Genomic DNA, 15,071 nt, shown 5'->3' with positions numbered 1-15,071 from the left:
TTAATTTGCACACACTGTATATATTATTTTCTATTGTGTTATTGACTGTACGTTTATTCCATGTGTAACTCTGTGTCGCACTGCTTTGCTTTATCTTGGTCAGGTCGCAGTTGTAAATGAGAACTTGTTCTCAACTGGCCTACCTGGTTAAATAAAGGTGAAATAGATTTTAAAAATCCTCTGGGTCTTCCTTTCCTGTGGCGGTCCTCATGAGAGCCAGTTTCATCATAGCGCTTGACGGTTTTTGCGACTGCACTTGAAGAAACTTTCAAAGTTCTTGAAATGTTCCGTATTGACTGATCTTCATGTCTTAAAGTAATGATGGACTGTCGTTTCTCTTTGCTTATTTGAGCTGTTCTTGCCATAATATGGACTTGGTCTTTTACCAAATAGGGCGATCTTCTGTTTTCCACCCCTACCTTGTCACAAAACAACTGATTGGCTCAAAAGCATTAAGAAGGAAATAAATTCAACAAACTAACTTTTAATAAGGCACATCTGTCAATTGAAATGCATTCCAGGTGACTACCTGATGAAGCTGGTTGAGAGAATGCCAAGCGTGTGCAAAGCTGTCATCAAGGCAAAGGGTGGCTACTTTGAAGAATATAAAATATACTTGGATTTGTTTCTGGTTACTACATGATTCCATATGTTATTTCATAGTGTTGATGTCTTCACTATTATTCTACAATGTAGAAAATAATCCAAATAAATAAAAACCCTGGAATGAGTGTGTGTTTTCCAAACTTTTGACTGGTACTGTATATTTGTAGCTTTTTTAAATTCTAGGTAAGTGACAATTAGATAAATCCAACTCCCTCTTTCTTCTCCTCAATCTCCCCAGTGCTTATGCTTCATGTACCAAGGCCAGAAGACACAGAATCAGATATGGACAAAGACGAACAGAAACAGAACTGGGATGGTAAAAAGGTGAAATGCACCCAGATCTGGTGATATACAGTTGAAGTCGGAGGTTTACATATACCAAATACATTTAAACTCAGTTTTTCACAATTCCTGACATTTAATCCTCATAAGAATTCCCTGTCTTAGGTCAGTTAGGATCACTGCTTTATTTTAAGAATGTGAAATTTCAGAATAATAGAGAATTGTTTATTTATACATCAGCTTTGATTTATTTCATCACATTCCCAGTGGGTCAGAAGTTTACATGCTACCAAATACTAAATGGGTGTATTGCCTTTAAATTGTTTAACTTGGGCCAAATGTTTCAGGTAGCCTTCCACAAGCTTCCAACCAGAAGTTGGATGAATTTTTAGCCCATTCCTCCTGACAGAGCTGGTGTAACTGAGTCAGGATTGTAGGCTTCCTTGCTCGCACTCGCTTTTTCAGTTCTGCCCACACATTTTCTATGGGATTGAGGTCAGGGCTTTGTGATGGCCACTCCAATACCTTGACTTTGTTGTCCTTAAGCCATTTTGCCACAACTTTGGAAGTATGCTTGGGGTCAGTGACCATTTGGAAGACCCATTTACGACCAAGCTTTAACTTCCTGACTGATGTTGCTTCAATATATCCACAATTTTCCATCCTCCCCCTTTTTCCTCCAAACATAACGAGGGTCATTATGGTCAAACAGTTCTATTTTTGTTTCATCAGACCAGAGGACATTTCTCCAAAAAGTACCATCTTTGTCCCCATGTGCAGTTGCAAACCGTAGTCTGGCTTTTTTATGGTGGTTTTGGAGCAGTGGCTCCTTCCTTGCTGAGCAGCCTTTCAGGTTATGTCGATATAGGACTCGTTTTACTATGGATATAGATACTTTTGTACATGTTTCCTCCAGCATCTTCACAAGGTCCTTTACTGTTCTGGGATTAATTTGCACTTTTTGCACAAGTATGTTCATCTCTAGGAGACAGAACCTGTCTCCTTCCTGAGCGGTATGACTGCTGCGTGGTCCCACGGTGTTTATACTTGCATACTATTGTTTGCACAGATGAATGTGGTACCTTCAGGCATTTGGAAATTGCTCCCAAGGATGAACCAGACTTGTGGAGGTCTACAATTTCTTTTTCTGAGGTCTTGGCTGATTTCTTTGGATTTTTCCATGATATCACGCAAAGAGGCACTGAGTTTGAAGTTAGACCTTGAAATACATCCACAGGTACACAATTGACTCAAATGATGTCAATTAGCCTATCAGAAGCTTCTAAAGCCATGACATTTTATGTAAATTTCCAAGCTGTTTAAAGCTCAGTCAACTTAGTGTATGTAAACTTCTGACCCACTGGAATTGTGATGCAGTGAAATAATCTGTCTGTAAACAATTGTTGGAAAAATTACTTGTGTCATGCACAAAGTAGATGTCCTAACCGACTTGCCAAAACTATAGTTTGTTAACAAGAAATTTGTGGAGTGGTTGAAACACTTAGGTTGGAGTAATTTAAAACTAGTTTATGTAAACTTCTGACTTCAACTGTATCTCCACTGTTTTGTTATACAGCCCTAACTGAGTTGTATTGTATTCTGAGTTGTAATTTTTATTTTCCCTTAGAATGCTTCATCAAGGTCCAAGGTCCCAGGAATCAAGTGAGTACTTCAATGAGTCCCACAGGCTGTAACATTTAAAAAAAAATCCTGACTACATGTGAGCTTTGAATGGCTGATTACGATAGCCTGCGACAACTGACAGATTATGGTGGCTTAGTGATGAGTTGCTGTTTTTTCAACTGTTAGACATCTGATATTTTGGAATAGTTTGAGATCTTTGAGAAATGTTGTGGATCCAGCCATTTCTGGCTGTGTGTGATTTTATGTTATTGTTATTTTAAAATGTGAACAGATTCCCTTGCAGGGATATCAGCAGATATGTGTCCTGATCTTATAAGAGGGAAATCAATTGGAGACAATTAGCCTGTCCTTGGGCTTGTGTGCAATTAATTTTGTGCTTTTTAAAACAACTAGTTGGTTCCATTGTTTGAATTCCATTTAGTTTTTTTTTCTTCTGTGAGCTGAATGTGTAGTTTCTGTAGAGGATGAATCAGATCAAGCATGAAGTGTGCGATTGTAGTAGGGAGAAAAATATTCGACATGGTTTAGCTCAGAAAAAGTGGTAATTAACGACAATGACCATAATCCATTGCGTGCCCGTTCTGTGTGGAGCACTGAGCTGTAATAAGAATGGTGTGGAACAGACTGACTGAGGAAAGACCAACTGCATGATTGTGAGGGATAAAATAAGTTGCTTACAAGGTATTGCTGCTAGAAAATACATGTTTTTAAGTGATTGATAGTTGGTATTCAGCAGTCATATAAGTATACCTTATTTACTTTGAAGAACTACTAAAATAAAATAAAACAAATGTTTAATTAAAATAAAGTAATGTGAATATATTATGGTTAATAAGCAATAGTGGGTAGTCACAACCATTTTAATAGTTTTTTAAAACTTTTTTCTAAATTTTTATTCTGTGTCACAGCATTCAGCCCACATAATGCATAGTGCATTTAATGTAAAAAACAAAAAAAAACAAAAAAGGATACCGAAATAGAAAACCATAATTATTTTTGAATATTCTAACCGAACTGACCTCAAAAAGGACTATTCGCTCAGCACAACATGATGCTCAACTTCCTTTCCGGCTCGAAGGACCATGTACACTACCTTTCAAAATAAATTTCCTTGATTTTGAAACAAAAGCTACTTTTTTTGTCCATTAATATAACATCAAATTGATCAGAATTACAGTAGACATTGTTAATGTTGTAAATGACTATTGTAGCTGGAAATGGCTGATTTTAATTTGAATATCTACAGAGGCCCATTATCAGCAACCATCACTCCTGTGTTCCAATAGCACGTTGTGTTAGCTAATCCAAGTTTATAATTTTAAAACGCTAATTGATCATTAGAAAACCATTTTGCAATTGTTAGCACAGCTGAAAACTGTTGTGCTAATTAAAGAAGCAATAAAACTGGCCTTCTTTAGACCAGTTGATTATCTGGAGCGTCAGCATTTGTAGGTTTGACTACAGGCTCAAAATGTCCAGAAACAAATAACTTTCTTCTGATATTCATCAGTCTGTTCTTGTTCTGAGAAATGAAGGCTATTTCATGCGAGAAATTGCCAAGGAACTGCAGATCTCATACAACGCTGTGTACTACTCCCTTCACAGAACAGTGCAAAGTGGCTCTAACCAGAATAGAGAGGAGTGGGAGGCCCCGGTGCACAACTGAGAAAGAAGACAAGCACATTAGTGTCTAGTTTGAGAAACAGACTCCTCACAAGTCCTCAACTGGTAGCTTCATTAAATAGTACCCGCAAAACAACCAGTCTCAACGTCAACAGTGAAGAGGCAACTCCGGGATGCTGGCCTTCTAGGCAGTGTTGCAAAGAAAAAGTCATATCTCAGACTGGCCAATAAAAAGTAAAGATTAAAATTGGCAAAAGAACAGAGACACTGGACAGACGAAGATTGGAAAAAAGTGTTATGGACAGACCAATTCAAGTTTGAGGTGTTCGGATCACAAAGAACATTCGTGAGACACAGAAAAAAATCAAATGATGCTGGAGTAGTGCTTGACGCCATCTGTCAAGCATGGGGGAGGCAATGTGATGGTCTGGGGGTGCTTTGGTGGTGGTGGTGAAGTGGGAGATTTGTACAGGGTAAAAGGGATCTTGAAGACGGAAGGCTATCACTCCATTTTGCAACGCCATGCCATACCCTGTGGACAGTGCTTAATTGGAGCCAATTTCCTCCTACAACAGGACAATGACCCAAAGCACAGCTCCAAACTATGCAAGAACTATTTGGGGAAGAAGCAGTCAGCTGGTATTCTGTCTATAATGGCGTGGCCAGCAGAGTCACCGGATCTCAACCCTACTAAGCTGTTGTGGGAGCAGCTTGACCGTATGGTATGTAAGAAGTGCCAAACGAACTTGTGGGAGGTGCTTCAGGGAGCATGGGATGAAATCTCTTCAGATTACCTCAACAAATTGACAACTAGAATGCCAAAGGTTTGCATGGCTGTAATTGCTGCAAATGGAGGATTCTTTGACAAAGCGAAGTTTGAAGGGGGGGGGGGTGTATTCTGATTTATTTTTCTATGTTGTTTTACATACTCTGCAGCAGCCTGTGAAATTGGCTGGCTGTGCATATACTACCCAATGATTTAAATATATTCAGTATACTAGATGGCGGACAGGGCGCTTTTGTTGAAGCCAACATGCCTCCATTTTAGCACACCCCCACCATTGTAAAAAACATTGGAAGCTATGGAAATGCATTTATTAATGTCTACATTTTTTTGCCACGTTTATTCTATTAGACACCTTAATACTTTTAAACTAAACACATTTTCCTTAAATTATCATTTTTATAGAGCTTGAATGTTAGTCCCCACTACAACAAAAATTGAAAATCTGAAATGTCTTGATTCAATAAGTATTCAACCCCTTTTGTTATGGCAAACCTAAATAGGTTCAGGGGTAAAAATGTGCTGAACAAGTCACATAATAAGTTGCATGAACTCACTCACTCTGTGTGCAATAATAGTGTTTAACATGATTTTTGAATGACTACCTCATCTCTGTACCCAACACATATCTCTAAGGTCACCCAGTCAAGCAGTGAATTTCAAACACATATTAAACCACAAAGACCAGGGAGGTTTTCCAATGCCTTGCAAAGAAGGGCACCTATTGGTAAATGGGTTAAAAAAAAAGCTGGCATTTAATATCCCTTTGAGCATGGTGAAGTTATTAATTACACTTTGGATGGTGTATCAATACACCCAGTTGCTACAAAGATATAGGCATCCTTCCTCCATCGCCAAAAAAAAGGAAGAAAACCGCTCAGGGATTTCACCATGATTGGTTGAGCGGTCACCAATGGTGACTTTAAAACAGTTACAGAGTTTAATAGCTGTGACAGGAAAAAACTGACGATAGATCCACAATATTGTAGTTACTCCACAATACTAACCTAATTGACAGAGTGAAAAGAAGGAAGCCTGTACAGAACAAAAATATTCTAAAACATGCATCCTGTTTGCAACAAGGCATTAAAGTAATACTGCAAACTAAATTGGCAAAGCAATTTATTTTTGTCCTCAATACAAAGCCTTATGTTTGGGGCAAATACAACACATTACTGAATAACACTCTATATTTTCAAGCATAGTGGTGTCTGCATCATGTTATGGGTATGCTTGTCATGTTATACTCTATACCAGGCGGTGTCAAAGGAAGGCCCTAAAAATTGTCAAAGACTTCAGTCACCCTAGTCATAGACGGTTCTCTCTGCTACCGCACGCCAAGCGGTACCGGAGTGCCAGGTCTAGGTCCATGAGGCTTCTAACAAGCCATAAGACTCCTGAACAGCTAATCAAATGGCCACCCAGATTATTTGCACCAGACACTGGGAGATTAATTCACCTTTCAGCAGGACAATAACCTACAACATAAGGCCAAATCTACACTGGATTTGGGGTGTGAATACTTAAATACATTAGACATTTCTGTATTTTATTTTCTATAAATTAGCAACATTTTCAAAAAACATGTTTTCACTTTGTCATTATGGGGTATTGTGTGTAGACGGGTGAGAGAAAATCAATTTGAATTCAGTCAGTAACACAACAAAATGTGGAATAAGTCAAGGGCTATGACTACTTTCTGAAGGCACTGTAAATACATGCAATTGTGTCCTTTTAATGGAATTCTACAGTATTTCAATTCATTCCTATGGAAGGACTGCTTCTTCTGAGGAGTACCAATATGGCTGACCGGTGGAGTCAAAGCCTCTCATTGGCCAAAACATAGCATCAGCAATCCAGGGTTGATATACATCATTGATACTACCTCAACTATCATTATGGGGATACCGATCAACTCTTTTTCTATTTCCAGTATATTCCCGTCTCCGGATCAGGATCTGACTGCGACACTGATGCCATCAGCCCACGACACGGGCGGTGGCTCCCTGCCTGATTTGACCAACATCCAGTTCCCCCCTCCGCTGCCCACCCCCCTGGACCCCGAAGACTCCACCCTCAGCGCCTCCAACAGCACGGGAAACCTGGCCCCCAGCAACTCACACAGTTTCGGTTCCACCAGCCAAGGTGACCTCTGTCCTCCACCTTCCAGAACAATAGATATACAGGATTTTGCATCCTGATTTTTCAAAAGTGTGAGGAGATGGTGACAACGTATGGTGCCAAAATGTATCTATCTATGACTCTATTTCTCTAGCTTTCTATGAAACTGTGGGAATTCTCAAGGGGATGTTTGCTGTTTTGTGTCCCACCAGGACAGACCACCTCCCAGCAAGGCAGGCAGGATAACATGGTCAACCAGGACTCCCACCAGCACCACTCCCTACAGCTCTCCCCCACCCTGTCGCCTCCGCTCACCCTCGCCCAGGTAGCACGTACCGTACTTTACCCTTCTAGCACTGTGATTGTTACATATTTCTAAATAACCTTCCTTGTGTATTGACAATTATTATATTCTGTAGTTGTATCCTCCCTATTTGAATGCACTTAAAGTTGCTCTGGATAAGAGCACCTGCCAAATGACTAAAAGGTAAGAGAATGGAGGATTGTAGTAGATGTTTCTATCACAGTTTGTAGACTTCTTTGTAGACTTCAGTTTGTAGACTTCTTCCCTTTTCCCCCCACTGACTAATTTCAAACCCCTATGTCCATCTGTCTCAGGCGGAGACCATAGATGCCATGACTCTGGAAGCGCAGTTGTCCCAGTATGCGTTCTTCAGCCAGTCCTCCTCTCAGCAGCAGCAACAGCAGCAGACCACTCAAGGACTGACCAGGCTGGTTCAGCTCCCCTCCCCTCTGAACACCTCCTCCATCCAGACACAGAACTCCATGGATATGAACTCGGTAAGCTTACCTAATCAAACCGTTCCCTCTTCAAACGTTTCCCTATCCTACACTATGTCCGTAGGACAATATAGTACTCAAACCCACTTAGTGTTCCTACACTATGGAACACAATTTGATCTTTGGTTTGATCTTGAGGTCAGAGGAACTAGCCTACTTCTTAAAGTAGTTTTTTTCTGCTTTAGGAGCATTCGGTAGAGAAATTCTCTGGAATTTAAGTGTCAAACATTTCTTTAGCATCGCCCCAACCGTGCTGAATTTAGAGATTTTAGTGCCCATGTGTAAGCAGATGCTTCATTGAATAGTATTACAATACGAATGCATCAGTTTCTGTTGCAAGTGTGTTCATATACTGTATACTACCTCTTAGCAGAGGGCAGTTTTCTATCGTGACAAGTTATTCTATTTTTATGTAAACTTGAAGCTATTGCTAACCCTTTTATTTTATGGCCGTATTAGAGGCATCTGCTTCAGCTATATAGCATCACTTATTTCTTATTTCACTGCATAATTTATTGAGCAACCCATACGTAGGTCTTTCTATAAGTTAGGGCACCAGTGAGGATTTCCAACACTGGACAACTTGTTACAGCTGTTGATAAGTCCTTGATAATAATCTGCCAATTTTTCATGTCATTTTCATGTCATTACATTAAGATATAAGGGGGATCATAGCTATATTCAGTACAATTCACAAGTTTATTTAAAACCTATTTTCATCCCTTTATCGTGGTTGGTGTCTTGACAAATTTGTCCAAAATCGTGAGAGATAAAACATGACTTTATGGCAGTTTAAGTTATCATTATCTATATTAAGCATTACAGTTAAAATAGACATTGAACTTAAACCCTGTAAGAATACTGGATCTAGCTGTCGGTCAGTTTTTTGTATAGAGATCTCAGAAATGTAGTTTAACTACGTAACATTTAGTCTCCTTATGTTATGGGGTGAAAACAGTTTTCATGGGCACACAAATCCAAAATAATAAATGCGATTGAAAAATCATTGATGGTTTTCTGCTTGATTTACAGCAGGGTATTGTTAGATTTCACAGAGAAAGAATCAGGGTAATGTTTTCACATGTTTTTGTGCCTCGAATTGGACACAGTCTATGCTAATCCTATTAAATATTCTGGATATAATGACAACAAATTACATAGCCTAGTGAGTGTCTTTACATGATCTGGTAATGAAATAACATAAATACATTTTGTTTTCCATGTTACACTTGCAATTTTGAACAATGCAAGGGGCTTGAAGAAGCCTACTTGAATTTGGAGCTCAGAAATTCAAGTACTGGAATAGGCCTACCTTGAAAATCAAATATTCCCACAATTTGGGCTTGAGAAGTCCTTGTAATTATTGTAGACAAAAAGTTCTCCTACTCCTTTATAATTATCTGTGATTTCATTTTGATCCGTTTTTGTGAGAGATGTGGCCACTCATTTGTTTCCCGCTGCGTCAATTGAAGGGTCTTGCTACTCTGTTGCGATAAAACCATGTGCGGTTATTATGAGGACGACAATATCTGTTGGCTTCAACTTGGCTTTCCATGCAAATCCTTCCATGAAAAAAAATGAACCAGTTTTTTTGGGTACTTTCTCATTATAAAAACAGTTATGGTGAGATTACCGCTATTCAGGGATTTATTTTGTGTGCCTGCGCCGGCCACATAACAGTCTACAGGAAAATCTGTTAAGCCCTATATGTAGAATCATCAACGAGGTGGGAGGTGTTAGTGCGTTGTGGAAGTAATCTTCCACAGAAAGCATTGGGCCCAGAGTTGTTTATCCCTATTATACCATTTCTATAATTTAACAAATCAAATGTATTTATATTGCCCTTCTTACATCAGCTGATATATCAAAGTGCTGTACAGAAACCCAGCCTAAAACCCCAAACAGCAAGCAATGCAGGTGTAGAAGCACGGTGGCTAGGAAAACTCCCTAGAAAGGCCAAAACCGAGGAAGAAACCTAGAGAGGAACCAGGCTATGAGGGGTGGCCAGTCCTTTTCTGGCTGTGCCGGGTGGAGATTATAACACAACATGGCCAAGATGTTCAAATGTTCATAAATGACCAGCATGGTCAAATAATAATAATAATAATAATCACAATAGTTGTCGAGGGTGCAGCAAGTCAGCACCTCAGGAGTAAGTAACACATTTGCCCGCAAGAAATGTGTTCATTTGCTGGTAGAAATGTGTTCAACATCCACCTGCCCTCTGCTGTTTCATAGAGCGGGTAGTGAAGGAAAACCCAGGGTCGTTACAGTATAATAGGGATAATCAACCCGGGGATCTAACGTTATGCGTTCTTTGGAAAATAATGCAATTCCGTTGAACGTTAGCTTGTCGTGGAACACACCTTCCACGTCGTTCACCATTTTCCATAGAAAGCATAGGCCCTTGTTGATAGTCCCTTACATAATGCACACTCTAGAATGCCCTTCAAGCCAATCAGAAACGAGTATTCAACAATGTCATGGTATAATTAAGCAATAAGGTACGAGGGGCTGTGGCCAATATACCACTGCTAAGGGCTGTTCTTGTAACGACACGATACGGAGCTATTGCTATTATAAATTGGCTACCAACATAATTAGAACAGTGAAAATAAATATTTTGTCATACCTGTGTAAAACAAAACATGCAGCCAATCAATATTCAGGGCTCGAACCACCCAGTTCATAATATAAATTATACGATTGTATAACATTGAGGTCCTTGACAATTACATTTAAGTGCTTGGGAAAAGTCCCTGAATTTGACTTGCCAATGTTCGTATGAACCCTGCTTAAATTATGTATAGTCCTAGGCCTGTTGTATAGGTGGAGTAATGGATGAATTATTCCTCGAAGTATGTGGAACTGCATGAAAATCCGTTTTATTTTTGTTTCAATCTAGTGGCGAAAGAAACGCACACCTGTTTAGGTGAGGTGCTGGCTAGCGGGGTAGAACACTTGGAAAAGAAAAGGAGAGCCGCACACTCTAGGAGCTCAGATGCAATCATTTAACCACCAACGTTTCGACAGACAAGCTGTCTTCATCAGGGTATAATGACAAACACTGCGGGTCACTAGTTCATAACGTGTCAAAGAACACACAGGTGTCTGTAACCATGGCCGGGTGTGGCCTGATATCATTGGTTAATTCTCAGATATACGAAAAATACAAAAACATGAATGGATAGCATATTTTTGTTTCAAACCATTTAAAATTGTTTATCCCAATGTCACACATTGGCACCATTTATTTATAGAAAGACCCACATACTGTATACCTCAGTAGTGAACTGAGAGATAAAATATGAGTGTCTGTCAATACTGACGTGATTCATCACCTCACATTGGGTGATCATGTGTCAACTCAGCTTTTGTTTGAGTAAACATATACAGTCAACTAACCTTCTATTGCGTGAACATGGAATTTGACCATTGTACTGGTGATGTGCTGGATCCTGTGGAAGTGGATTGCAGTGGTCTTGTCTTGAGCAGAAGACAAACCGAGAGGAGAGAGCTACTACTGTAAATGCCAGTTGATTACTCAGTTATCTTGTTGAAGAATGACCCCAAATGGCTAGCTAGTGAGTCAGCTATTTGCACAGTACACACCCTAAAGGAGGAACAAACCCTTACATAACATTATTTTTGATCATTGAAGCCACAGAGTCTGAGGGATTCCATTAAAACGTTTGATTGTTAGCCTAATTCCGGTCTCTTTATACAGTTAGGTTAAATCAAGGCCATGATGATGGTACAAGTCAACTAATAACTAATACAGGGCATGTTTAGCAAAAATGTAGGAAAGACATGAGCCCCATCCTCTGTGTGTATGTGTCCTCATAGGCAGGCTGGGACACACACAGCATACCTTCTCAGAAGGGTCAGTCAGTCAGTCTAACTAAAATGTCCTGTATTAGGGCTCTTTCCCCCAACAGTACCGCAGTAGGGCTGGGTCTTCAGCCAATCAGTCTCCAACCTCTCCAGTCTCCAATCAAGGCTTCTCACCTGGAGGCTCGCCTCAAGTAAGGGCGTGTGACCAAAACCTGCTGACTGTATACACTGTTCCTCCATCGTAGTTCTGTTTTCGTCGTCAGCTGGGCCTCTTGGCTGCCCCTACTGGCTGCTCTTGTGTCTTCAACCCCCTGCCACCCCCATCGTGGTGTCTCGCAATGTCACTGACCCCGTCCCCTTTGCTGCTTCTCTGTGTCTGCATCCTAAGTGGCCTCGTAGCATAGTCACTAAATTGATACACTTTAGTTAGTTAGGTGAGTAAGGAAAATGTACTTAGTAGTTAACACTTAGCCACCTGAGCCACCTTTTATCCTTGCTAGAGTTGAATCACTTGTTTATTGTGAAAAATCAAGAAGGAGCAGTGTCCCTCTACGAGGGCCTGTAGGCTAGATGTACATTGTAAGTTCAATGTAAATGTATTATATAGGCCTACACTTACAGCATTGAATAACTAAGTCATCTCTTGTTAGGGGAAATCTTTCATTGAGTAGCTACATTTGTTGTATTTGTTCATTTGTTTGTGCTTCTGTTGGCTTTGCCCATCGATTCTTTCTCTCATCTAGATGGCTAACCTGCAGTGTAGCTGACAGTCCATGTGCTATTATCATGTTCTTCCCCGCTGTTCTTTTGGCAGGGCACAGATGTGGTTCTGAACTTAAAGGGGCATGGCGAACTCTGTCTTACTGAGTCTGCCTGTGAAAATGCTCCTATTATTTATACATTAAGGCGGACGATGAAAGAGGATACTCTTTTCGGGTTTAATAAGGATATGCAATTAAAACTTGAAGAGCATTACTGGATGATTGAATGTTTTATAAATTCTAGCTTTACTCAGAAAAGGGATTTCCATATGATTTCATATCATTGTATTTATTTATTTATTTAAAGTTCATCAGAATTCTCAGTACTAAAGCTTACATGGTAACCGCAACCCTTTTGAAAGACTCCCTACAACATTATTGGTTGTGGGTTGATAACATTTATTAAGTGCTTTCAAGTAGGTCCTAGTATTCAGTGCATATTGACATATTGGCTGGTTGGGGCACTTACATGAACATCAGAAAAACAACAGGTAAATGCAATTGATCTATAGAGTCATCTTGAAAGATGAGATGGGCATAGATGTGGAGGGGTTACTATGATGACTTAATCAACTAATGGAGGAGATTGAGGTTGAATGCACAGTGAATTAATTGATGGGCTTGTGAAACATGAATCCTGCTGTGCTTGTACTGTATCATGCTTAATCTAGACCGGGCTACAGTACGTTATGGTTTGTTTGCAGGATTGCAGATGTGTGCAGTGTTTTCTGTGTTGCCTGGAGCTCAATGGAAAGCAAAACCCAATCGTTTGATATGAATTTCTTTTTGAATTGTGAAATTATTAATTTACAGAGTAGTGGTGTGATTCAAATGCTCTGTGTCTGCTCTTCTTCTCCCGTATTTTTTTAACTTGTGAATTTATATCCTGGTGTTGTTTTTAACAAAAAGAGGGTATATACTTGTGTTCTAGCACAACTCCATATTGGGCAGTGTATTTGCAGACTTCTATGACCAGCAACTGGCATCCAGACAGACCAGTGCTCTCTCCCAACAGGTAAGTTCAGTTTAACAGTCTGCCTCAGGACTAATTATGCAAGTTAATATTAGATACTTGTTTATATGGCAATAGTTTCCAATATGTTTGCCTCACAACACAACAGGTCTCCAGTTTTGTCTTTGAACTGGATCTTTATATTGGATAAGACACTTTTGATGTGATGGGCTATCTATTGATTCATTCTGACAATATTGGGAAACAAAGCGCAATAGAATAATATGCCTCCAGTTTTTTCCCCATTGTACTATATCTTTATATTGACCATTTGTGTACAGAAATTAACCCTTGTTGTTGAGTGTTGGCTAACCTCCTGGTATGTTGATTTGCTGTTTTCTCTGTTCCTCAAACAGCTGGAGCAGTTCAACATGATCGACAGCAATAGTCTGTACGGCCAGGGTTCAACCCTCAGCTACTCCCAAGCAGCGATGATGGGTTTGACGGGAAGCCACGGCAACCTGCAAGACTCCCAGCAGCTGGGCTACAGTAGCCATGGCAACATCCCCAACATCATTCTCACAGGTACTACTCTGACTCACCGGGTGGCTCACTCAAGCCTCAGTAGTGGAATAGAGTTCAGTCAATGTAAACATTCTCTCCATACAAGGCTCTAACTCTTATGTCTACAGGTCCAAGGCATGCCTAACTGTTCCATAACCTGTCTGAATGTTTAAGCGGACTGATGTTGTCAGTGTATCTACCTAGGAAGAAAAAGTACTTACCAGAGCGAGCTCTGTTTAAGTCGGCCAGCCCAACCCATTTGTTCTTGTGGGGACAAATATAAAAAGACACGCCTAAACAAAAAATTATCAAACAAATGACCTCGCCAGGCTACTCAATCCATGGCAACTCTTTTCTCACTGATCACCTGCCGATCACTTGCACGTATTTGTGTGCCAAAGAGCTGTACTTTCAGGTCATTTGTTGGATTTTTCTCTGGGGCAAATAAGGTGGTGGGTTGAGTATGGGGCATGTCAGGGGGCGTGGTAACCCCATCGACCCGGCTGAATAAAAATAATAATAATAATAATAATTCAGACCCCCATCTTTGTGGTGGAGAAATTTTTGCATTTTTAAGCAAATTTCCTGTAATTAAAAAAATTCTGAGACACATTTGTGCAGTTCTAAAGCTAATCTTCTACGCATTTTGCCATGGCTAATGCTGTGTTATTTTGCTCAAACATAATAACAAAATCTAGACTGCTAAATTCAATGTTTTTGGAATTTTAAATTCTACATTTCCGTCTAGCTTTTATTTTGGTGATTGTTAGTTCTCAAAGATTGTAATTTAAAATAAATATATAGTTTCATTATCTTTTCTTCATATTTCATACGGTGCCTCCGGAAAGTATTCAGACCCCTTGACATTTTCACATTTTGTTACGTTACACCCTTATTCGAAAATGGATTAAATAGTTTTTTCCCCCCTCAATCTACACACAATACCCCATTTATTAAAAATAAAATGGAAAAATCATATTTTACACAAGTTTTCAGACCCTTTACTCAGTACTTTGTTGATGCACCTTTGGCCGCAATTACAGCATCGAGTCTCTTATCCTCTGAAGGGGAGGGTGCCGGAGTATTGAAAACAGGGGTG

General features: G+C 39.8%; 1 protein-coding gene across 2 annotated transcripts in view; it reads left to right on the top strand.

Moving 5' to 3' along the window:
- The window catches only part of crtc1a (CREB regulated transcription coactivator 1a), a 46,231-nt gene that overhangs the window by 17,127 nt on the left and 14,033 nt on the right, over positions 1-15,071 (top strand). Inside the window, exons 6-13 of one of the 2 annotated variants that reach the window (XM_024435305.2) lie at positions 845-930; positions 2,516-2,550; positions 6,873-7,084; positions 7,273-7,385; positions 7,679-7,861; positions 11,782-11,886; positions 13,388-13,471; positions 13,825-13,993. In XM_024435305.2, the coding sequence (XP_024291073.1) occupies positions 845-930; positions 2,516-2,550; positions 6,873-7,084; positions 7,273-7,385; positions 7,679-7,861; positions 11,782-11,886; positions 13,388-13,471; positions 13,825-13,993 (987 nt within the window). The remainder of the gene's footprint in view (positions 1-844; positions 931-2,515; positions 2,551-6,872; positions 7,085-7,272; positions 7,386-7,678; positions 7,862-11,781; positions 11,887-13,387; positions 13,472-13,824; positions 13,994-15,071) is intronic. The other variant, XM_024435306.2, reaches the window with a different exon arrangement.

The sequence above is a fragment of the Oncorhynchus tshawytscha genome, linkage group LG10 (genome assembly GCF_018296145.1).
Source record: "Oncorhynchus tshawytscha isolate Ot180627B linkage group LG10, Otsh_v2.0, whole genome shotgun sequence".
Lineage (NCBI taxonomy): Eukaryota > Metazoa > Chordata > Actinopteri > Salmoniformes > Salmonidae > Oncorhynchus > Oncorhynchus tshawytscha.
This window is presented reverse-complemented; position numbering and strand designations above follow the sequence as displayed.